At 35.2% G+C, this 22,947-nt stretch overlaps 4 protein-coding genes and 1 long non-coding RNA gene across 9 annotated transcripts; all 5 read right to left on the bottom strand.

The window, feature by feature from the left end:
- Nucleotides 1–42: 42 nt before the first annotated feature.
- LOC144572587 (splicing factor Prp18 family protein) lies at nucleotides 43–2,322 on the bottom strand. The gene is made up of 2 exons (XM_078322216.1): nucleotides 1,382–2,322; nucleotides 43–624 (listed from the first exon to the last, which is right to left on the bottom strand). Exons 1-2 carry the CDS (start codon nucleotides 2,237–2,239, stop codon nucleotides 238–240), a joined length of 1,245 nt encoding a protein of 414 aa, XP_078178342.1. The 5' UTR covers nucleotides 2,240–2,322; the 3' UTR covers nucleotides 43–237.
- A 639-nt stretch (nucleotides 2,323–2,961) lies between these two features.
- On the bottom strand, nucleotides 2,962–6,347 carry LOC144572360 (endoglucanase 1-like). Its single transcript, XM_078321903.1, has 8 exons — nucleotides 6,112–6,347; nucleotides 5,810–6,019; nucleotides 5,268–5,468; nucleotides 5,035–5,127; nucleotides 4,682–4,843; nucleotides 4,223–4,334; nucleotides 3,566–3,729; nucleotides 2,962–3,408 (listed from the first exon to the last, which is right to left on the bottom strand). Exons 1-8 carry the CDS (start codon nucleotides 6,313–6,315, stop codon nucleotides 3,079–3,081), a joined length of 1,476 nt encoding a protein of 491 aa, XP_078178029.1. The 5' UTR covers nucleotides 6,316–6,347; the 3' UTR covers nucleotides 2,962–3,078.
- A 5,132-nt stretch (nucleotides 6,348–11,479) lies between these two features.
- Nucleotides 11,480–15,813, bottom strand: LOC144572588 (serine/arginine-rich splicing factor RS31-like). 5 transcript variants are annotated; one of them, XM_078322219.1, is made up of 7 exons: nucleotides 15,682–15,813; nucleotides 15,010–15,121; nucleotides 14,002–14,114; nucleotides 13,417–13,667; nucleotides 12,763–13,192; nucleotides 12,542–12,708; nucleotides 11,480–11,822 (listed from the first exon to the last, which is right to left on the bottom strand). In XM_078322219.1, the coding sequence occupies exons 2-7, from the start codon at nucleotides 15,113–15,115 to the stop codon at nucleotides 11,798–11,800; spliced, it is 1,092 nt and encodes a 363-aa protein (XP_078178345.1). In that variant the 5' UTR covers nucleotides 15,116–15,121; nucleotides 15,682–15,813; the 3' UTR covers nucleotides 11,480–11,797. The 5 variants fall into 5 exon arrangements, with proteins under 5 accessions (XP_078178345.1, XP_078178346.1, XP_078178344.1 ...); XM_078322220.1 differs by having other exon boundaries at nucleotides 12,542–12,628; nucleotides 12,716–13,192; XM_078322218.1 differs by having other exon boundaries at nucleotides 12,551–13,192.
- Nucleotides 15,814–17,369: 1,556 nt separating this feature from the next.
- On the bottom strand, nucleotides 17,370–17,598 carry LOC144572590 (uncharacterized). Its single transcript, XR_013517755.1, has 2 exons — nucleotides 17,499–17,598; nucleotides 17,370–17,461 (listed from the first exon to the last, which is right to left on the bottom strand). It is a non-coding gene; the product is annotated as an uncharacterized LOC144572590 (long non-coding RNA).
- A 70-nt stretch (nucleotides 17,599–17,668) lies between these two features.
- On the bottom strand, nucleotides 17,669–22,140 carry PFC1 (Ribosomal RNA adenine dimethylase family protein). Its single transcript, XM_078322222.1, has 10 exons — nucleotides 21,853–22,140; nucleotides 21,380–21,529; nucleotides 21,230–21,286; nucleotides 20,428–20,523; nucleotides 19,895–19,990; nucleotides 19,302–19,386; nucleotides 18,932–18,984; nucleotides 18,446–18,529; nucleotides 18,236–18,346; nucleotides 17,669–17,758 (listed from the first exon to the last, which is right to left on the bottom strand). The coding sequence occupies exons 1-10, from the start codon at nucleotides 22,075–22,077 to the stop codon at nucleotides 17,693–17,695; spliced, it is 1,023 nt and encodes a 340-aa protein (XP_078178348.1). The 5' UTR covers nucleotides 22,078–22,140; the 3' UTR covers nucleotides 17,669–17,692.
- Between the last annotated feature and the right edge of the window lie 807 nt (nucleotides 22,141–22,947).

Below are 22,947 nucleotides of genomic sequence, written 5' to 3' on the forward strand. Positions count from 1 at the left end.
CAGTATCTAACCTTCCCTTGATTTTGTTGACGATGTGAAAACATGTCTCTTAAATACCCAGGCTTATGGAAGCATAATGTTAAATCCATCTAAAACAACGTAAAACACACAGACAAAAGAAGACAGAAACTGGTATTCTTACGCCTAAAAATACAGCTAACCAGCAAACAGCATATATTGATTTTTAACTTATAATCACTGTAGATCATTGAACTAAACAGGAAGCAGATCGATCAATCAGTCCTTTTCGGCAGGCATCAGACGAAGCCTCTCGTCTGTGCTTTGCGACAAGAGAGAATGGAGATCGCTGCCGTTGGCCAAACTGTTGAACTCGACCGACTTGGAGGGGTTGGCAGGGTACCGGCGCTGACAGAGGGTCATGAGGCGCTTAACAGACTGCAGGTACTTACGTGTTGTCTCATCATTCATGATGTGAGCCACACTGTTCGTGTAGATCTTCTCCCGTGCCGAACGCTCGTGAATACCAACCATAGTAACCCCAATTGGCCAAGGTGCATTGCCAATGGCTAGCTTGATGTACTGGTCCATGGCTGCCAGGTAGTCCCGTTTCATGCAGCAATTTACCACCACCATCAGTGCTATACGAATGTCATCCGGAAGGATCTGTAGTTATCATCATGGAAGAAAAACTATGCTCAAAATTTTATACTCGATCATCATTACTCAGTCAACAATAAAATAGATACGTACAATAACAGTTATCAGTAGATGTGCGACAAATTAATAAGCCCTCACTGTGAGAGGCAAAATCTCTTCATTATGATTGGGTTTCATTTCTAGCCTACCCCAACTTGTTTGGGACTAAAGGCTTGGTTGTTGTTGACGTATCTGGCATGTGTCTTTCAAGACGATCTTAATTAGTGCAGTATCCAATTCCAATTAGAACTGGGATATTCTAAGTTCATATTACAAGAATTTAAACAGACCTAGGGAATATGAACTGTATCTACTTTGAATAGTAACTTCTAATTTCTAAAGTTGCACTTAACCCTTTTCTGCCACTCATCATTGGTTCATGATACTTGGGTCAATTATTACTTCATTTTCACCTGTATATAGTTCCTGAAACTATTTTTAAAATTTTCAATCTCTATATCTCTATGTTCAAATTCACTTGCGGGTCTGTTCAACATGAAATGGCAGTACTTAGAAAAAGAAAACTGTAATAGAACATATATGTTATTTGGATTATGTCAATTCTTTCCAACCTGTGATTGTTTCAGGGACTTAAAACTACAATCAAAATATATTACTCAACTTTCAAAGACGCTCCCAGGTAGATCAGTTTTCACTGGGTTGAACTTAAAGAACACACTACTAATTAGTAATACAGTAGGGAAAAAAAAAACAGAAGTATTACCTTTTTACGGCAGAACTTAAAGAGGGGAGTCAGATAGCGAGCACACTGCTTAAAGGTGGCAAAAACAGATTTCCCTTTTGCGCTTCTCTTCTCAGTCTCAGTCATGTCATTGAGCTCCTGCCGCCACTCATTCAACAGCCTCTTGAAAAACACAAGGATCTTATCTTCATCGCACAAATCCTCAAATTTTGCTGTCATCCTCGCCCCATCCTTGTCGTCTTTTTCCCCTTCATCACCACTCAGTACTAGATCCTTATCCCCCTGCCCTTGGCCATCATCCGCCTCATCCGCTCCAATTACAGTCCCATCCATTTCTCTATTCTTGTCCTTCTTCAAAAAGTTACCTCCTGCCCCTGATTTCTGGCGCTTTCTCAGCTCGTATATGTCTCGCAAGAAATCATTTGCTTGCCCATCGATCATGTCATTGTCGATCTCTATAATCCCAGATTTAAGAGTAAGCTTCAGACGCTCCAGCCGAGTTGCATCATCTTCTCCAAAAAGAGTGATCGGTTGCTTGAGCATGCGGAGACGGCGAATGACCTCGTGGCGAGGGAGAACGAGGTCGTCTATTGGAAGGGATTCAGGGTGACTGGTGCTAGGGTTAGGGTTTGAGGAGGAGGAAGGAGTGGCAGTGGTGGAGGTCGAGTTAGAGGAGGCGGAGGCCGAGGTGGTGGAAGTCGAATTAGAGGAGGCGGAGGCGGAGGAGGATGATTTGGCAACGAGGGAGCGGTGCTCGTCTTCGCGGAGTTTCTGAATCTCCTTTTGCTCGATTTCGGAGCGGCGGAGGAGCTTCTTGCCTCCGAAATCGGCGGTCAGGTTTTGTCGCTTCCTCTGTAGCTCTCTCTTTAGTAGATCCATCTGGCCGATCGAACCGCCGTCTCTGATCTTTTTGGGTTGTGACTTGTGATGGAGTACGCGGAGAGAGAGAGAGGATGCCGACCGCAGGAGAGGATATGCGTTGTCGGATCGAAATCCGCTAGTAATATGGGTAATGGGTTAACAGGTTAGGTCGTTCAGCAACCGACTATTGGTCCGGTTTATTTGCTTTTCAACCGAGGTGTTATTATATTTGGATCAAAAGGTTCCCTTTTTTATTTAATTGTTTCGGTTCAGTTAAAATTTGAAAATACTTTGATTTACTTTATTTATTATATTTAATTTGATTTAATTTCTCTTATTTTGATTCCACTGATATATCTTGATATTTATTTATATGATTAAGTTTTAATATTTTTTATTTCATTTAATCAAATAAATTAAAATTTACTTTATTTTTTTATATTCGATTGTTATTGGAATTGGAGTGATGAGTTTAATTCAGTTAGTTTACTTAAATTTTTAAAAACTGAATAAAATTATGATATGATTATTTTAATTCGGTTTTCATTTGAACCGTTCCCAAAATACACCAATTGTTTGTATTATCAAACCTGTCGCACGTCGACAGTCCGACTCGGATCCGAATGTACCCAAAACAAAAATACTGCGCCATCCGAACACGTCGGTCACGCAAGATTTTATCAGAGAGTACATCACGTGATCACGATCATATATTTATTTTATTCTTAACGACCGCAACATTTTATCAGAGGGGAAATAAGACTACAAGTCCGCTATCCGTTACACATGCATGCAATCTAAAAGCTAATTTAGGATACAAATTTTTTCATTAGGGGGTTGATAATGAAATTCTCATGTTATATATTTGGGTTTCCAGCAAAGAAAGCTAGGGACCCAACAAAAGGAGCATTGATATATGTCGCCGGCTCGGTCTGTCGGTAATTATTCCGGTCATCTGAAAACCCGTCCCCGTTGTCAGGGCCACCGACAACTGCCCCGACAAGTAAATTAGGGTTTGGTGATCCAGAATAGAGGTATTGGAATCCATCACCGCAAGAAATGCCACTTGGGTGGTCCCGCAATGCCGGTAAGGACGACCCACGATGGTGCACATGTAATGGGTATCGGTTACCGAATCCTACCATGTAGGATGTTCTTGCCGGGTTCTGACCCAATATGTAATCCACCTGGCATTTGAAAAGCACTAAAGTTATTCCTTCTCAAACAAACAAATAAAAAACATGTAAAAGAAGTAGTTATAAATTTGGATGAATTGAGGATTGATTTGCAAAAATAAGCTTACTTTTGTTGTATTGGATGAAATTGCTAGGTTTAGTTTGGTACCTGTTTCTTTGCTAAAGAAATGAGGTCTGTTGCAGAGACAGTGGTGGTACCACAGGAGATGGATCCTCCATTTGTGGTGAGATACTTGGCATATGTTAGAAGTAGAAAACTAGTAGATGTTACATACTGTAAGTTGCTCTCACTTCCTTTGAACAAAAGTCCCCCTGTTATATAATAAAAAAATTAAATTTCATTTAAAGAAATTTTCCAACTATCTTGCTCTATCAAACAATTTTTTGTTTTTTGTTTTAAATCAAAACATCAAAATCTTTGGGAAAGGGTTTGATTGTATTTTAATTTCTTCGAAAAATAGATGCAACCGCACCAATAGTGCACAGTTCCAACAGTTTTCGAGCAAATCTGTGGTTACTGGTCAGGATCAGTTTATGGACATATCTGTGATCAGAATGGGGTTTTAAGGTCTGAAAAGCACTGGAACCGCACCAAAGGTACAGTCTCAGAAATCTGCACCTGGTGGACCGAATTGTACCATTGGTGCAGTTCGATCTATTTTTCGAAGAAAAAAAAAATAGTCGTTCCCTTTTCCGAAGAATTATATGTTAGTCTGGAAATTTCTCTTTTATTTTAATCTGTCAGTTCCAAATGCACAAGCTGTTTGGCAGTTTGGTCACAGAGAATGAAATAAAGAGAAATAACCTGGTGTATACTGTGATTGGAATCCATTTGATCCAGGTACAAGAGAACAGATATAATTATCTGAGTGAACTTTGTACAGCTGCAATGCATCTATCCTGTTTTGTAAAAACCCCTAAAACAAATTAAATAATTAGGTCTTTAGATTCAACCAATTTTAAGCTTTGCTTTGCTTGTTTGCTCTCTAATTAAGTACACAATTGGGTGCAATTTGAGACTAATTTAGTAGGATTCAGGCTTCCTTGGGGTGCAATTGTCAATTGACCATACTTTAATTGACATAAATTGTAAATAAAGATAAAATAATCCATTTTCCTAAATATATTCTTTCTTTTCTTAATTTCAACTAAATAATTCCTGTAACACTGATGGATTTTGAGAAATCCAATGAATGCAATCAATCTCAGGCCTAACCAGATGACCTTTTTTCTGAGAGAAAAAAAAAGTCAAAAATTGTGTTACCTTGGATAGAAGAACCTTGGTGCCGACACGCTTATCATCCCAACAAAAGGAAAAATCATCTTGTTCGGCACCAAGCATATGACCGTTCGATTGAATGTATGACATGTACGACACGTCCTCTGATGCCCAGTGCAACCATGATGCCCCCCATAGAAGTTCATCCTGTATATTCATAGATCATTTAAAGCTTTAGTGAAGATATTTTGTTTAATTTTAACCTTTGTCTCTGACATAACTCTTATTGCAAAATTACTTCAGTGCTTAATTTCCTCTGACAACAGAGGATTAATACTGATATTCTTCAATTATCTTTTGGAAGAGAAACTAAAGTTATACAGATTTGAAGATCTTACATGATAACCAGAATAAGAGCAATAGAAGGGACACACCACAGAGCTCAGCGAATCACTGTATGATCCCCGGTACCTATCTGCAAAGTCAAATACCTGCAATAAAAAAAAAAAAAAAAAATTACATAGAGAAAGTAAATGGTATGAATCATTATTTCTTTCAAATGCCAGGACTGTTTAGTATTTCTTTCAAAACAAGGGAATGATGAATGAAACTTGCTTGTTATTTTATAAACCTTAGTGGCAGCATGAAGCAACTTGGCAGAGTAAGCAGGATCACAATTCTTGAACACAATAGATGCAGCAGCCAATGCGGCAGCAGTCTCTGCTGCCACATCAGATCCGGGATTCTGGGCAGTGACCCGGTATACGTTTCGTGGTGTATCCATGTCCTCGGGCCGCTCCCAGCACCTGTGGTCCTGGTTTGGGTCTGCCACCTACAAAATTAAAATCAAATAAGAGAAATAACAACAAGGGCTTTCATTTAAAGCTTTATTACAATCAAATTCAGTGTTCTTTATTATATATATTTCTTCAACACACACTAAGCAAGCTCTAATTGTGATGTAGAGATCAACAATCCAAATATGTCATTTGAAATTTAAATTTTTGCACTATATCATCGAAATGAAAAATAGTTATGCTTGGACAGACATCTTAAAAATCAAAATGCACTTGAAATGATGCCCGTCTATTCGACCACGTATTGAGTAATCGCATTTTTGACCCAATAAACACAACTGGTACCATAAACCTGAGTTGAATCAGGTTTAATCACCTGAACATATAGGGAATCGGGAGTTGCGGTGGCAGCCTTGAGGAGGTAATCAGAGCCCCACCGGACAGCTGCTCTGGCGTTGTCAAGTTGGCCAGACATCATGTTTCCAAACTCAATTACGCTCCATGCTAGCATTGTCGTGGTGAAGGCCATCGGTAGCCCGAACTTAACGTTGTCACCGGCATCATAGTAGCCGCCAACCAAATCCACCTACAAAAAAGTTGGTCACATTTGGCTTATCAATATATGTTGATTCTGGTGCATTTTATTTTATGATAAATTAAGTAGTAGGTTTAACGAACTTGGTATTGAGACCCGTCAGAGAGGCCAGAGTTGCCTCGCCAAGTGACACGTTGATTACTCGGTAGCTGACCGGATCGCTGTGCTTCGAAAAACAAGATTGACTTCTCGAGTGCATCCGCATAATTAATTGTTGCTGTGACACAATGGTGGTTCAAGAGCAGGAAAACACACAATGGGAGGGAGTGCAAGAGATTTGGAGCCATTTTTAGACTCTGAAACGTTGCTGTGTTACACAGTTACAGTTGAGGGAGAGGTGAGAATTTATACTGAAGGGGAGAAAGAAATGAATTAGTTGTAAATAAACTTGGTTCATGTTTATGATTTATCATGTACGTAAATAATCGTTGAAATTTTTAGCAGAGGTCCAATAATTTATCCTCTATTTGTTTTACAGATTGTTCTTTATGGCTTAAAAGTTAAAAGTAGTCTAATATGTTTATATGGTATACATTTTTTAATTTTAATTATGTATATTCAAAGAAAAGGATTATTTTCAAAATATATATATAGGTATCAATTTACAGTATCATAGCATTTTTAATATGTATTTCTAAAGTATATAGTAAAATTGTGAAAATTTAAAAATAAATGGGGTCAATGTATATTGAAATCTAATTTATTTTATTTTTGGATAATATTTTATATAATTCAGCTCTTCTTATAAAATATTAAATGTGATGCTGGTAGCTAATTAATGATTAGAATTCTATTTTAATTGTGAAAAATTAAATTCAAATTCAACCTATTACATGTTATTCATTTTATTTTTTAACTCCAATTTAAATTTTCTAGTTCCACCCTTTAAATTATGAATGAACATCTAACCATTATTTCTTATTGGCATCATCACCAAATCTCATGATTTTTTTTCGACATTATAACTGATAAGATATATATATATAGAGAGAGACTAATATGTATTCGGTAGCATATGGGTCGATATGCATACGGTTCAAATTTGAAATTTCAAAATTCAAAAAGTTGATCTGAACCGTTCATCTTGTTCTCCATATTAATATGTGCTTGGAGACCAAATTTTATATTTTTCTGAATTTTTTTACTATTTATTAAGTCACTTTGAAAATTGCTGATCCAACGGTGGCTGCTGATTTTATTGTTTTGTTAAGCCACCGTTGGATCAACAATTTTCAAAGTGGCTTAATAAATAGTAAAAAAATTCAGAAAAATATAAAATTTGGTCTCCAATCACATATTAATATGGAGAACAAGATGAACGGTTCAGATCAACTTTTTGAATTTTGAAATTTTAAATTTGGACCGTATGCATATCGGCCCATATGCTACCGAATGCATATTAGTCACTCTCTCTCTATATATATATATATGATCCAAGACCGAAATTTTTATTAATACCATCTAAAAAATAAACCAAAAACACTATTGAAATTGAAGAATTTGAAGAATACCAGGGTCTTCAATTCAATCTGCGGCTCATTATTGAGGGGCTACAGATTGAATTGGAAGTCCCCAAAATCTAAATATTAGTATATTATAGTACATTTTTTTGTTTTTAGGGGGCTCCAATTCAATTTGCATCCTTCCCCTCTAAGAATAAAGCAGCAAATTGAATTGGAGGTTCTCATATTTTTCAAATTCCCTTTCATTTGTAGTTTTTTTTTAAGTGGTATTAATAAAAATTGCGGGATCCAAGATTCTAATAAAAGGCAAGTATTAATTGGCTCCCTGCTAAAATAGTTTAAGAAATAGAACGAGTCTAGGCAGGAGGTAAAGAGGTAAAGAGGCAAATGCGACAGTTGGTCGTTGGAAGCAACTGAAATGGGGCGATTTATGTCAAACTAATCACGGGCGCAAATTTCACATGCGCAAAGCTTCCAACTTCCAAGTAAATACCAAATAGCGGTGAACTTTTGCACTTGATACCTTGTTGCAAGGAACCATGCAGTATACATGTGTGTTCATCTCCAACAAAAAATATGTTTTAAGGAGTCTGGTTAATTAGTATGACTTTAGTATCATTTCAGTCTATAATATTAACTTTAAAAATTTTTGGATTGACTTTAAACGACGAATTCAAACTGTTTAAACTAATCTACTTCATTAGTTGTGAGTTTACATGTAAAATTTATAATTTTCGAATTTATTTAGTATCAAGTGAAGTGGTCAAATGTGTGAGTTTTTAAGTTAATTTTAATTCATTATTTTTTTAATATTTTTTTACCGCTTGACTTGGTAGTTGATACTAATACAATTTGGAAAAAAATATAAATTTGCATGTATATGCAGCACTCAAAAAGTAAATGGTTTGAACTGGTTGAATTTGTGATTTTAACTTTTAAGAATATTCCATAAGTTTTCAAGTTGTTGTCATATGACACTGATGTCATACTAACCGGACTGTATATTAAAGAGAGCTTTCAGCATTTGTAAAAGATCTAAATATAATATTAATTAATATATTCTAACAATTTTATAATAAATTAATATTCTTTTCAAGATCTCGTTACATGAAAATGTAATTAATTGTAAATGTTATAATTAAGACTTGAAATTGTTTATTGCAAAACATAAACATGATATTAAGATCATTTACATATTTAGAAAGAAAGAAGATGCAGTAGAAGATCAGACAGAAACAAAAATAAGAGAATCCAGAGCTGATATGAAGAACATAAGAGACAAAATTAATGCAGTAAAAACGCTGTTATTACGGTGGCTTTTACGCCGTAAATGGAGGCACACAACGGTGGTAAAATTTTCTTAAAAAGAAGAGTCTTTTTGTGGTTTATCAGAATCAACTGAAAACCTCTTTGTCTAATATCGTTATATTTTTTTTAAAATTTGAACATGGATTTCAGGTTTTAATGGATTTTCTTATGATTACATTTTTTTTTAGAAGATCTATGATTTATTGATACACTTATTTCTTTGAAAGACATTTTAATAGAGACCCTAATGCTATATAATAGTGCATTTTGCGCATACTATCTCTTGCCTGAAGTAAACGGTCAGTAGCTCAAAATCTTCATATGAAAAAAATCTTTGAGGAACAAATTTAGCATTTTTTTATTTTTTTTACTATGTTTTTAGATATGTACAAAAATTGTTATTTTAGATTGTCCAGAATCTTCAAAAACCAACGATTTTGTACCTATCAAGAAAAAAAATAGTAAAAAATATATAACTAATGTAAAATTTGTTTTCCAAGTACATTTTAATATAGAGATCATATTAAATAGTTCAAACTAATTATTTTAATTTTAAAAATAAAAATATGTGCATAAAGTAAAACATGACTATTTATGAAACACTATAGCCCAACTCAAATTTATATAAAAAAAAAACTAAACATCCAACAAGAAAAAAAAAATTTGCTTCCTTGTGGTACCGAATCATTCCCGAATAATTCTCGAACACAAATTTTTAATTATGCCGAACTGAATCCGAACTATTTATTTGTTACTATGCCACCATCAAGCAAGGTGTTAGTTTGGTACCCAGAGTCACGAGATGATTGTTGGGCTTGTGCATCTCTTCTCTTTCATCCCAGAATAATCAATAATTTGGTCGATTTGATTTGGTTCCACATAATTAATGACACAAACAGTTACACTAATTAAAGAGACTCTTTTTGCGTTAAAATCGGATTATTGTTTACATATATTAATTTTATAAAATTTTGAATTATCCGCTAATTTTAAATAATTGATGGTCTCTCAATCCAAAAACAATTTGGTTAGCCCGGTAAGTTACTTTTCTGGTTTCCTATCCTATCACGCTTCAAATTTCAGCCTTTCTAGAATTTCGCTTGTTTTGAAAATCCGGGTGAACAGTAAAAACAATAAAAATTTATGAACCACCGGATCAGCGATTTTCAAAGTGGCTTAATAAATAGTAAAAAAATTTCAAAAAATGTAAAATTTGGTCTCCAAGCACATTTCAATATGGAGATCGTGTTGAGCGGTTCGGATCGATTGTTTGAATTTTCAAAATGGCTAAACTGTACCATGGAGCACCAAACGCGTATACTCCGCGTCTCACCCAAGTCCATCTCTCTCTCTCTATATATATAGAGTTAGGCTGGGGTGCTATGGATAGCATAGTGGCCTCTATGCTACGGCTCAATATTCGAGTTTTCAAAATCCAAACGGTCGATCCGAACCGTTCATCTTATTCTCCATATTAATATCTGCTTGGAGACCAAATTTTATAACTTTCTGAATTTTTTTACTATTTATTAAGCCACTTTGAAAATCGCTAATCCAACGGTTTTACTGTTTTGTGCAGCCACAGTTGGATCAACAATTTTGTAAAATACTTAATAAATAGTAAAAAAATTCAGAAAAATGTAAAATTTGGTCTCCAAGCAGATATTAATATGGAGAATAAGATGAACGGTTCGGATCGACCGTTTGAATTTTGAAAACTCGAATATTGAGCCGTAGCATAGAGGCCACTATGCTATCCATAGCACCCCAGCCTAACTCTATATATATATACAAAGTATAATCTTCAGGTGTTTGATCATATTAAGTTATACATCAAAGTATTAACATCTTATTTTGTAAATATTGATACATATACACTAAAATATTTATACTTGAGGAGCAGGATAGCTACTCTACTTCCATAAGCATATGAGAACATATGCTTATAAGTCATTTTTGTGTTTTCGATGTCCAAATAGTTGATCTAAAACGCTCAATATGTTCTCCATATGAATATGTGTTTGAAAACCAAATTTTATATTTTTTTACTATTTTTTTAGAATTTTTCAAAACAGTCATACAAAATATTAAAAATAATAATTAAAAATATGAAAAACCCAGTTTTGCAAAATTCTGAAAAAATAGTAAAAAAAATCCAAAAAATATAAAATTTGATTTCCAAACACATTAATATGAAAAACATGTTGAGCACTTCAGATTAACCATTTGGACATTGAAAGCGCAAAAATGACTTATAAACATATGTCCTCATATCCTTATGAAAGTAAAGCAACTTTGATAAGATTAACTATTTTTGTTATAGAAAAATTGATATAAAAGACAAGACCTCCACTATTTCATTAGAAAAAAGTTGACACAGCGAGGACTAGATGCAGGGACAGGAGGGAGATTGGAGTGCAAGAATAAATATATTATTCATAAAATAACCTCCATTAACATGATTAATATCTAAATAAATATCCAACGGGAAAAACTTGCGAGATTTTCTTAGGCTTTTCTCCTCTACCACTATCACGAGATTATTGTTGGGCTTGTGCATCTCTTTACTGTGTACCCGTGTGTTAAGAACAAGCGAGAATTTGTACTGTCTCGTTACCACTCCCAGAAGAATCAATTATTTGAGTTCCGTCAAACATACTGACACCAACAGTTCCACAAATTAAAGAGAATATTTCAGCAACTAGAGAAAATCCGAAAAATAACCCATATTCAACGTGCTGAAAAGAGCTTACAAATGATTATGGAAATCAATAATCCTAAACATATAGCAGTACAGAACATTAACAAAAGCACAATTTTTTTGAAAAAAAAAAAAATTCCAATAGCTATGTTTGCAAGGGAATTCTAGACGATAGGCAACAAGTACAAGCTTCACACCAACTCTAATCTCCACAATGGAAAACATAAGTACTAATGTCCATAGAAAAATAGAAAAATATTACATGAGAATAATGGAGGATCACTTCAGTTATGAGTGTCATGCTCTATCTTCAGGAGAACCGCTATTTTACAAAGAAGATAAATTAACTTAGAAATGGAGGGAAAAAGATTCAAATTAAACAAGCCGTTTGATACCAACTGGCTCATACTAAACAATACCTGGGTAATATTACTAATTTGTTATAAGCAGGAGTAGATCGGTTTAATTTCCTGAAAATACTACCCTATATAAAGATTTGAACAACAAATAAATTACAGGGTACATATGGAGAGCAAACATTATGTTACTGTACCAGTATGGTTCCAAATCTGATATGCTAATATGAGGGTTCAAATGCCTCCATTTTTTGTGCCTTCACTATGCCTCTATTTTTAAAAACTTTAAAAACTCAAAATTTAAGACTTAAAAGTCAAAATAAAACCGTTGGATATGATCTATATCATTTTATCTATTCACATGTAAAAAATTATAACATTTCAATTTTGTTTTGGTTGTCATCTAGAGCTTGGAAAAAACGTGCTAATGTGGATAATTTCTAGACGTTGATTTTTCAACTTATTGATTCACATAAAAACAAAAGTGAAATGTGATAATTTTTTATGAGCACATAAAGAAAATAACATAGATCACATCTAATGGTTTTATTTTGACTCTTAATTTTTAAATTTTGAGTTTTAAAAGTTTTTAAAAATTGAGGTATGGTGGAGGCACAAAAAATGGAGGCATTTGAACCCTCCTCTGATAATATATGTATAATAAAAATAGATAGACAGCACGCACCTTGCATACCTATCCTTCTCCTCAGACCTATCTCTGTCTCTGTCTCTCTCCCTGTCCTTCTCTCTGCCCCTCTCCTCAGACCTCTCTCTGTCCCTTTCCCTCTCCTCAGACCTCTCTTCTCTCTTTCTCCCCCTATCCCTATCCCTCTCTAGATCCTTCTCTCTATCCTCGGACCTCTCTCTCTTTCTACCCCTGTCCCTCTCCAGATCCTTCTCCTTAACCCTCTCCTCAGACTTCTCTCTATATCTCCCTCTCTCCCTGTCCCTTTCTCTCTCTCTTGACCTATCTCTCCCCCTATCCCTTGACCTCTCTCTTTCCCTCTCTCCAGACCTCTCTCTCTCCCTCTCAGGAACTGGGCTATCAGCCCGGCCATTCACTGGACTTCTGGACCGACCTCCCACTGGACTTTTGACACGGCCATTGTTTTCTCTTGGGCTCGATCCACGGCCATAATCAGGGCTGCCCCTTTCACGGCCCCGCCCATAAGGACTGGGGGACCGTTCCCGGGCACGGTATCTGTCCCTGTTAGGTGACCGGTTATCACGGCCCCCATCGCCATCTCTATCCCTTCTGCTGGGGCTCTGGTGGCCACCCCTTTCGTCATCATCCCTCAGCGCAAACTCAACTGACAGAACCCGATCCAATAATTTGCTACATTTCAGAAAATAATGGAGTTAAACCTTATATAATGTAAGATAAATTGCACAATCCACCTAACGTCAAAAGCCATTATTTAAATCAACAGCCCCAAAACACTTGTCGCTCATGGAATTCACGGAAGCTATGATATATTCATAATTGTATGCAAAAGTAGAATTTAAGCATAAAAAAATCTATTAAAAGAAAATAAAAAGGGCATCGTTGTTAGTTTTTACCTTCCATTAGTAGCCTCAAAGGCCTTGCTTGCATCATCCAGGGTATCATACTGCACGAAGGCAAAGTTGCGACGGATCCTGATGTTGATGATCTTGCCGTAAGGCTCAAAGTGGCGTTCCAGATCCCTCATGCGGGTGCTGACAGGGTCAAAGTTTATGACAAAGAGAGTCTTCGACGGCTTCATGCTGCCCGGCGACCGCCGCGAGCCACGGCCCACTCGGCTTACCCCTCCTCCGCCTCGATCTTCATGCTGATAGAATGACAAATTACTTATTTTAGTATAATTGAATTTTACTTTTTTTATTTGTATGATTGCTCTCTTGTTTGTTTGTTTCCTTTTTGTTATTTAAATACACTGGTGCAGCTTCAAAGTCCTATGTTTTTATGCGATCACAGCATAAAAATAAAGTCTGAATAAATTCTAGGGAACTCAACTCAAGATACTCGAATTTAGGTGCATTTACACTGCAATATCATAATGGCTTTGATGTGACTTGACAACTGCAAAAGCTTGCCTTTTTTATAATAACTAAATAATTTCTTATTATTTATTACTTTTTGAAAAAAATAATCAGTAATAGAACCTTTGCCAACTCGATGCGAAGCCTACGGCCTTTTCTGCCAAATTCAGTTCGATCAAGGGCTCGGATTGCATCATCAGCATCCCTTTCGTCCTCCATGTAAACAAAAGCAAAACCTACAAATTTTTATGCAAAATTAACAAGATTTATCGTGTCGAATTTTGAGATTCGAAAAATATAACATTTTTGTAAATCAACAAAAGAAAAAAGGACAAATGGAAAAGATTAACAGGTTAGGCCCTCCATTTAAACTATTAAAAATTTGGGCTAGTAAGCAGGAACAGACCTTAAATAAATGTAGAGGTACAACAAAGATGAAAATGTGAAAAGAAAGGCATTTGCATTTGGATTTGCATTTGGTGGTTGTTTGACAATCAGAAATTACGGTTGTGCCACCACCTCCATTAAATTGTTCCTGCTTGGTTGTGCATGACTGGAACCCACATAGAAGATGTGGTAGACGGGTAGTAGGGACGATAGAAAAATAGGCAAAATTGCATGACAGAGAGGAGACACTAAGGTTGGTTTAGTGCCCAAGTGAACTGAAATGAGTGAGTGGGGTGGGACCCGTTCCATCATCCAATATTATATCCTGCGCAAAGAAATTGCTGAGTACAGGAGACCTCAGGCACATAATATGAAATAATTACATACAACCTTGTAACCAACATTTCTCAAACACCTTCACCTGAAGTTCACATTTCTTATATAAGCCTATAAAACTAAACAAATATCCCAGATAGCTAAGATAGTATTTCAAATGTTTTGGTATCTTTCATACATTGAAGTTTTCCAATTAAATCCTTAAATGAAAGAAATCTTCTTTCATGCAAAATGATTTATTTTTGCGATGCTACTCTGTGCAGCGGCCGGCCAGGGAGACGATAGAAATCCAGCATGCCCTGTAGGTGGTGATGCCTCCATGTTGCGAAAGCAAATAGCAGCACATGGCAAGTTACATTTAAAATGAATTTTTGCCCTTTTCCGTTATTTTTGTTGGACTAATTGTACCTGACTTCATGTCGATCTTGTCAATTCGACCATACCGCCTGAAAAGCCGTTCCACATCAGATTGTCTCGTATCAAAGTCAAGGTTCCCACAAAATATTGGCCTCATCTTTATCTGAAAAATGATAAAAATAAAAAAAACGCAAAATTACTCTAGCAATTTTTAAATTCAATCAAAATTGATAGTTAATTTGTATAAGTAGGATTTGAAAGCTTCCTTGAATCTAGACAAAGCCCCATTTTGGACTAGTTATGCTCCAATTGACCATGAGTTCTACAATTATGAGCAAGTATCGCTCAACGGAGACTATACAGGCCAAACCAAAGAAAAGCAATGCAAGAAGCGTAAGCAAAAAAATCTCAAAGTAGTTCAACGGTAGTAGTTAATGCTATCTATTGATCTATTGATCTAATAATCTAGCTGCACGGACTAATCGCGAGAACAATTAAAGATCCATTCTTGTTCCATAGAAGACCAACGAATTTTAGTTATATCATCATCTATTTCTCAAATAGTGCACAAATGAAAGGAAAAATTACAGAAATAGACGATACCAACACAGATCGCTATGAATACCAAAAACAGAACAAACAGAACTAGATCTCAAAAAAAAACATCAAGCAATTGGAAGGATAATCTACGATCTAGCAAGGAGTGCATCTAGAATCTCTCACCTTGGAATTGTTGCAAGGTCAACAATAAACCCTAGATCTCGCTTTGGATGCGCCGTCTACTAAAGAACAAGACGATATGAAGATTTAAATGGTTCTGTATTTAACATTTTCTACGACTTTTTACTTTCAAGGTGACGTAGCAGAAAAAATGGGCTTCCGATTTGCAGCCTTGGGCCAAACAGGCTAAACAGCCCATAAAAACAACTATTAAAAAAAGAGAAAAAAAACCCTGCAAGTTGTTTTCTTTCTTCAGTCTGAACTTTTGGGGAAATGGTAATTTCATTTCAATTTTATACTTTAGATGGAAATTTTATTTGTAGTGTCAGAGATATATGATAATTTTTTAGATGTAAACAACTATTTATTTTATTAATGAAATGGCTTTTAGACGTCACGTTGACCAATATATTGATTAATATTCACTCATCCATTTTAGAAATTAATTTTTGAGATGTATGAGAATTGTTTATTTCAATTTCTGAATGTTAAAAAGCAATCAAAACCAATTGCATGAGTGTATTTCTTTTCAAATTATCGGCCATTTTTATTAAAACCCCCTCCAAAAAAGAAAATTTTAAAAATAACCTTGCTTCTGGTTTTTTTTTTATTTATGCCCTGATCGTCAGGCCCATGGGCGGCCCAAATTTTTCAGTGGAGCTCCCGTTACAGAGGCGGGCCACAGGCCTAGTGAGGCGCCCTAACCACGGGCGGCCCAAAACCAAAGTGAAGCGCTCCCTTCACGGGCGGTCCATAGCTCTAGTAGGGCGCCCCCGTGACGGGCGGTCCACTAGAGACCCGTGATCCTACCCGTTAACAGCCTTCTCTTCAGTTATTTATATTATAATATATGTCTAATTTAATGGATGTAGATGCTATTTCAGCCATCAAAATAGTAAAGGAATGATAGAAAAATAAAGTAAAATATTAAAGGAATGATCCTTGTCTAGTTTTGAAATGATAAATTGATAATAGAGGAGGGTTCAAATGTCTCTATTTTTTTGCCTCCATCATAATTTTATTTTTAAAACCTTTAATAACTCAAAATCTAAACTTTAAGAGTTAAAAAATGTACATAATTTAAAGACGTTGATTTTTTAACTTATTGATTTACATAAAAACAAAATTGAAATGTGATATTTTTTTATGAGCACATGGAGAAAATTACATAAATCACATTCAACATTTTTATTTTGACTTTTAAGTTTTAGATTTTGAATTATTAAAGTTTTTAAAAATTAAAGTGTGATGGAGGCACAAAAAATTAAGACATTTGAACCTTGATAATAATAGTTCTCTCTTTATTCATTCACTTCTTGTTCATCCTCTTGATAATAATAGTTCTCACTTCATTCATTCACTTTTTGTCCAACGGAAAAAGATTCTTTCACTTCTTGTTCATCCTCTTGATAATAATAGTTCTCACTTCATTCATTCACTTTTTGTCCAACGGAAAAAGATTCTTTCAATTTTAATTTAATGATGACATGGTCTTAATAAAACTCTAAATTAGTTTTAGGGATGTAAATATTTAGAAACTCCAGAACTTTTAGTTTCTAAAAAGTAGTTAACAATTATTTAAAAACTCATCATGCTTTGAGTTAAATATAGAGTAGACGTAACATCATCATTGATAAAATGGTGTGCCGCTAGAAAACATACGTGTTAATTAGACAAAAAAATAGTATCACTAATATATTTCCTTCGTTGCACATATGAATAATTGAATTACAATTTACATGGAATGATAAGGTAGAAAATATATCTATATGGTATCAAAATTCTCACAAAACAGTCAAGAATCACACAAAACTAAGAACTAACAATCTGGTATCAAAATTCTCGCACTTGAAGATGTCTAAAAGAATGCTTTTGCAATTCTATTTTAGCTTTGGATGCCATAATCATTTTCCTATCAAAGACGAACCTCCTTGTGCTGGTGCCTGGATTAAGATCAGCACCCCAATTCTTCGTGGAGAAATCAGGGTGATTTTATTTACAACTTCAGAAGAATTTACTGTTTTACCAAATTGTTATGCAACCTCACAAAATCATTCAACGTGAGCTCAGCGGGTCTTGACTGCATTTGTTGAAGCATAAAGTTAAGCAACCAAAATGGAGAATATTGCAAAAAATAATACATAACTTTCGACAGTATTTCTAGGAGTAGGGTTATAATGCCTCACATCCTTATCTTTATTTTCAAAGTCCAAACAGTCAAATCCAAATTACTCAACCTAATCTCCATATAAAAATGTGATTGAAGACCAAACTTTGTGTTTTTTTTTTAAATATACTATTTTTTTAGATAGGCAGAAAATCATTGTTTTTCAGAAGATACTGGACCATCCAAAAACAGTGATTTTGTATCTAACTAAAAAAATAGTAAAAAATTCCAAAAAATATAAAATTGTCTCCAAGCACATTTTAATATGGAGAACATGTTGACCAATTTGGATCAACTGTTTGGACTTTGAAAAAGGAAATAAGGATGTGAGGCATGATTGGGGCACAAAAATAATAACCCTACTCTATTTCTAATATCCAATAAACATACCGTGGTTGAAAGCCCAATATTGTCAAGAGCCGATTCAATCTCGGTAGAAGAGCACAAATAGTGAAGTGATCTCCTCAACATTTTTCTCTTCCCATTGAAAGCGGAATTTACCTGAAAAATTAGATTTTAAAATTGACAAAAAAATCATTAAAAATCAAATTAATGCACTAGAATTTCAAATGCAAAAATTTAATAATAAAAGTTGCTGACCATAGAAAAAAAGGTCTTTGGAGAAGCAACTGGTGGATACTCCGAAATCTGTTTTACTTTAAACCTTACAATCGCAGCATCAAACTTCAAATTTAATTAACAAGAAAACAAAAATATTAGAGCTTGGTTCCTTCATCAAAAAGCATAAAATAATAGTTAGAGCAGCAGTGTAGGATGAAGACACAAGAACATATGTTTTCTTGCTTAAAATATTTACATGTTTTTCTTTTCCAAACAGGATCAAGATAAGCATTTCTTTAAACTTTCAAATTATAAACCCTCCAAAAGTACTGTTTTGTGCACGTGCCCCACTTGTATTCATTTATTACATGGAGAATTTCAGATATAAAAGCACTGGTAAAATATGGACAATCAGCCTGATTTATGAAATTTAGCACAAGTATAAATGCTAGCAATTTACAACTTTTAGGGCTATAGATGGAATTTGTGATCAATCTTTCATGTGTTTCAAAAAGAGAGGTTTACCTTTGGTTGAGGGAAGAAATTTGTTCTTTCTACTTGTAATTTGTACTCTGGATCTACAAATGAGGGCCTTCAAAATGAGTCTCTTAATATCATGATTAAAAAATATTAACATTTTAGGTGCATGTTTCCTCTAAAACTGTTCAAAGTAACTGCTCCTTTATACAAAGAGATATAATGATTGAGAATAAATGTAGTTGTTCTAAGGAAGTGTATGGAGGTGATTCCAAAATTGAAGATAATTAAGCCAACAATAGATGAAAACAAACATAAAAACTCCCAAGAAGACTTATTTGAAAAGCATTAACTGTCCTATTCTGATAAATGCATAGTTCAATTAGCAGTATGACAAACAAAAATTAAAATTGCATACCAGAGTAGAAGTTGACAAATATATTAATGGATCGATACTCAGGTGTTTCAACTGAAGCGTCAGTCAGCCGTGCAGCCGCCTCATCCTATAATTAATTCAAGACAACACCAAGCTTTTACTTATTATTGTGTATAAAAGAGTTTAGTCTTAGGTACAGAACCTGCTTCTATTCTTGTCTGCTTGGTGCTTTAATTGCAGAGGTGAAGTTTAAATTAAGGCTAGGTTGGATTCAACTGAGAACCATTGTCCAATTAAGGGCACATTGCACAACTGATTGTTAATTGCACTTCGGGATGTAAAAAAAGTCATGCCGTAACCGGATACGTCACTGCATGGCACGGTACGTGTGTCGGTGAAGTGCCGTGGCTCGCGACGCGCCGTGACCATTTGCGGGTCGTGACCATCCTTCGTAAAACTGACACGGTACAACATGCAAACTGGTACGGTCATGGAATGGCACATGGTCACGCGACCCAAGTCACAGCATGGCACATATTTACATCCCTATTTGAGCGCTTTATGCTTTTAATAGTAGCAGAAACTCATTCAAAGACTAATTTTGGAAAACATGGGTACTAATTTAAATAACAAACCTGAAGCAAAAGGACAACATCGGAGAAGGTATTTCCCATAGGAAGTAGAAGCTTTACAACCTCAGTACTTATATTAAATGGTATATTTGCTACTACCTGAAGAAATAAGATCATTATGCTAAAAACATCAAAGCATTAATCATGTCCTATTTGAGCCCTTGAACTTTACAGTATCCCATTTTGGTCCAAATAATATGTTTTCGTATGCAACGTAAACGATATTCTTTTGGATCGTGAAGTATTTGAAAAGTTATTCTGATAGTTGTAGCCTTTCAAAATAGGAAAAAATGGTAATAAATTAGCTTATCATTTTTAGTTCTTTACTAAATTATGAAAATGGTCCAATGAAATTTTAGGATTACTATTCTCATTCCAAAAACATACAATCTCGTAATTTCGTAATTTAATAACTTGATATGGGTTACCTGTTTGTTCATCACTGCACTACAGTATTTTAAATATTTCATAAAATAGCAGGAGTCGGAACTCGTAACAGAGAAAATAAACATTACTAAAAATGTTCATATCGATACCTTTGCAAGTTTTTGAGGCCCCTCCGGTGTCTGGTTTTGTAACATAGGAGCAAGATGCGAAACAAGGTGGCATTTTGTGATATCCTCCTGGAGAATCTACGAATTGTGATGAAAAAAAATATGTGACTAAAAAGGTGAAACAAAACTTTCCTCCAAACTGTTTGCAATTGAAACCAAAGGTCCTTTCAAATTTATTCAAAAGAGAATGCTATGGTGCAATCAGTTCATAAGATATTCTCTTCAGATCCATTTCATTTTCTTTTATCGATTAATTCGGACTTTTTTATTTTCTTATTTTTTTTTTTTAAACTGAACCACTGCACTGTAACGAGGGCAATTCAGCTTGACTTAAGCAAATTTAGCTCGAGTAACCTAAGGTTGCAATGGAACCTCTATTTCGACACTATTAACTTCAGTTTACACTTAATTTCTCAAAGTTCAAACCAAACACCAAACAATAGATAGAAATAACTCAATATAAAGGTGGTCAAAGAGGTTTTACAACAATACTATGAAGTTCAAATTGGTACAATTTATCACCGTCATGGGATTATGCTTTTCCAATCATATCTTCTGATCTAACCCGCAAGCATTAGATGACATTGTTAAAAACGCACCCATAGATGATGTCAGCTGATTGATCTGATGCGCTCATTTAGATCAGACAGTACGGACTCACAAGACATCACTAAAACAGTATGCAAACTGACCTGAACATACTAAAAATCATGTGGCCAGATATGTCTAATATTTTGCTATTTATCTTTTGCATCTTGTATAATAAAAATTAAAAGAAATATACCTTTAAGCGCTCGGTGCCTGCAAATCTATCCTTTATCAGAGTTGCCATTCGAGGATCCTATTATATTAAAAAAAGCATATGTAAATCTTACTGCCCGGAAATACAGATTTGTCATTAACTCCAAGATAATAAATGCAGTAAATATGTAACCTTCTCTACAGCTAGGACTGTAGCCCCCGAATTGAGAAGAGTGTTGGTTAATGAACCAGTACCAGGTCCAATCTCTAGTACCACGTCCCCTTCTTTGACATCAGCTGCATCTACGAGTTCATCATTTATGCTTGAATTCAACATATAGTGCTGTAAGAATAACCAAATGTTGAGTGAATTGGATGGCTTTATGAAAAAACAATGAAGAAAACTAAAACCAGAGATCAATTACACCTGTTCTTTTGAACCTTGTTTTGTGTCTTGTTTGATGCTTAGGCTAGTTTCAAAGCTAAAAAAAGGCGATATTGAGGCTCATTGCAAATTACTGAGTCAATTTAATCAAGTCTAAAGTTTAATCTCATAATTGATATGAAAATCAAATTCGATGGAAACACTGGGCTAATGTAGCAGAACTTAGATAAAACCGGGTTCCTTCACTGGCAATTACCATTGTACCTCAGACAATAGATTACCTGACCGAGGGATTTCCTTGGCACCATACGCTCACGTGAGTTGAGAGACTCCACCGTGGCATGGTAGTCGTCTGTCGGTCGTCTCTTCTCCTTCCTGGCTGTTCCGCCGTCGCGTGAGGTTCTAGAGACCGCCCGCACGACTGTGCGCCGCCTTGTACACGCTCGGCGGCGCTCCGCCGTGGGAGGTGGCGAAGGCCCTGAGGCCACCCGAACAAAGAGGAGCATCTCTTTCTCTTTGTCAGAGCTGGGTTTTAAGAGGGCTTTTAACGGTGTGGAATGGATAGAGCAGCTTGTTGAAATGAGGAGGTTATTTTTCTTCTCCTCTGCTTAAATTTAGATCATATACGTTACTGGACCGTGCAGAATGAGATCTGAGTCGTCCATTTTAATCTGGAACGGATCTCAAAGCGTATGAAGCGAATAGGCAACAGTTGATTTTGAACCGGGCATCCTACATGATCGGTCAGGTACTTTAGAAAATACTAGGATCTAAATAACTTAATTTTGAGTTAGATCCGGACCGTACGATTAGAATTCGGTCTTATCCCGCTCAGGTTGAAATTCACGGGGCCCTTTAATATCTGTGCGGATTCTGATCGGACGGTCCATATCCAATTTGAGTTATTTAGAATATCCGAATTTTAGTCGTTGGATTACCGACGAATAAAAATTAGATCAGTAATTTCGAAGTGTGGGTAAATCGCTCGATCTAGTCTTAGCATCCAAAATATTATCCATTGATTGAGAAGGCTCAAGGCTTGGTTATATTCAAATTTTTTTTTTATAATTTTAAATAAAAAAATAAGCCACAGACTTGTAGAAATAAATATGAAACTTTATTGTCAATCCAAATTTATTTTTAAGTCTTGATAATTTAATCGCACCTATTTACGTTTCATATTCTTCAGAGATTTGTAACTCAAATATCAAACCACTTCTTTTGCGCAAAGAGACAAAAGCTGCAATTGTTCTATATATATTTCTCATCTTTCGTTATGTAAGGTGCATGTGAAAGATAATTACAATATTAAAATTTATGACAAGCAAAACAGTATAATAAGAACAAAAGATTTAAGGTATAATTCCATAGTGATC

The sequence above is a fragment of the Carex rostrata genome, chromosome 20 (assembly GCF_964058835.1).
Source record: "Carex rostrata chromosome 20, lpCarRost1.2, whole genome shotgun sequence".
Lineage (NCBI taxonomy): Eukaryota > Viridiplantae > Streptophyta > Magnoliopsida > Poales > Cyperaceae > Carex > Carex rostrata.

Excerpts from the sequence above, each read along its gene's own strand:
- LOC144572588 (XM_078322217.1), bottom strand. The coding sequence starts at position 15,115 with ATGAGGCCAATATTTTGTGGGAACCTTGACTTTGATACGAGACAATCT. Across the intron at positions 14,115-15,009 it reads CAAGATCGACATGAAGTCAG|GTTTTGCTTTTGTTTACATG; the intron begins GTACAATTAGTC and ends AAAAATTTGTAG. Across the intron at positions 13,193-13,416 it reads TTTGAGGCTACTAATGGAAG|CAAATTATTGGATCGGGTTC; the intron begins GTAAAAACTAAC and ends TCTGAAATGTAG.
- PFC1 (XM_078322222.1), bottom strand. The coding sequence starts at position 22,077 with ATGCTCCTCTTTGTTCGGGTGGCCTCAGGGCCTTCGCCACCTCCCACG. Across the intron at positions 18,347-18,445 it reads CAAAGACCTTTTTTTCTATG|GTAAATTCCGCTTTCAATGG; the intron begins GTCAGCAACTTT and ends CTAATTTTTCAG. Across the intron at positions 17,759-18,235 it reads ATATTGGGCTTTCAACCACG|TCAAGACCCGCTGAGCTCAC; the intron begins GTATGTTTATTG and ends CAACAAATGCAG.
- LOC144572360 (XM_078321903.1), bottom strand. The coding sequence starts at position 6,315 with ATGGCTCCAAATCTCTTGCACTCCCTCCCATTGTGTGTTTTCCTGCTC. Across the intron at positions 5,469-5,809 it reads CCGATTCCCTATATGTTCAG|GTGGCAGACCCAAACCAGGA; the intron begins GTGATTAAACCT and ends TTAATTTTGTAG. Across the intron at positions 3,730-4,222 it reads CCAATCACAGTATACACCAG|GGGGACTTTTGTTCAAAGGA; the intron begins GTTATTTCTCTT and ends ATTATATAACAG.
- LOC144572587 (XM_078322216.1), bottom strand. The coding sequence starts at position 2,239 with ATGGATCTACTAAAGAGAGAGCTACAGAGGAAGCGACAAAACCTGACC. Across the intron at positions 625-1,381 it reads TTAAGTTCTGCCGTAAAAAG|ATCCTTCCGGATGACATTCG; the intron begins GTAATACTTCTG and ends TGATAACTACAG.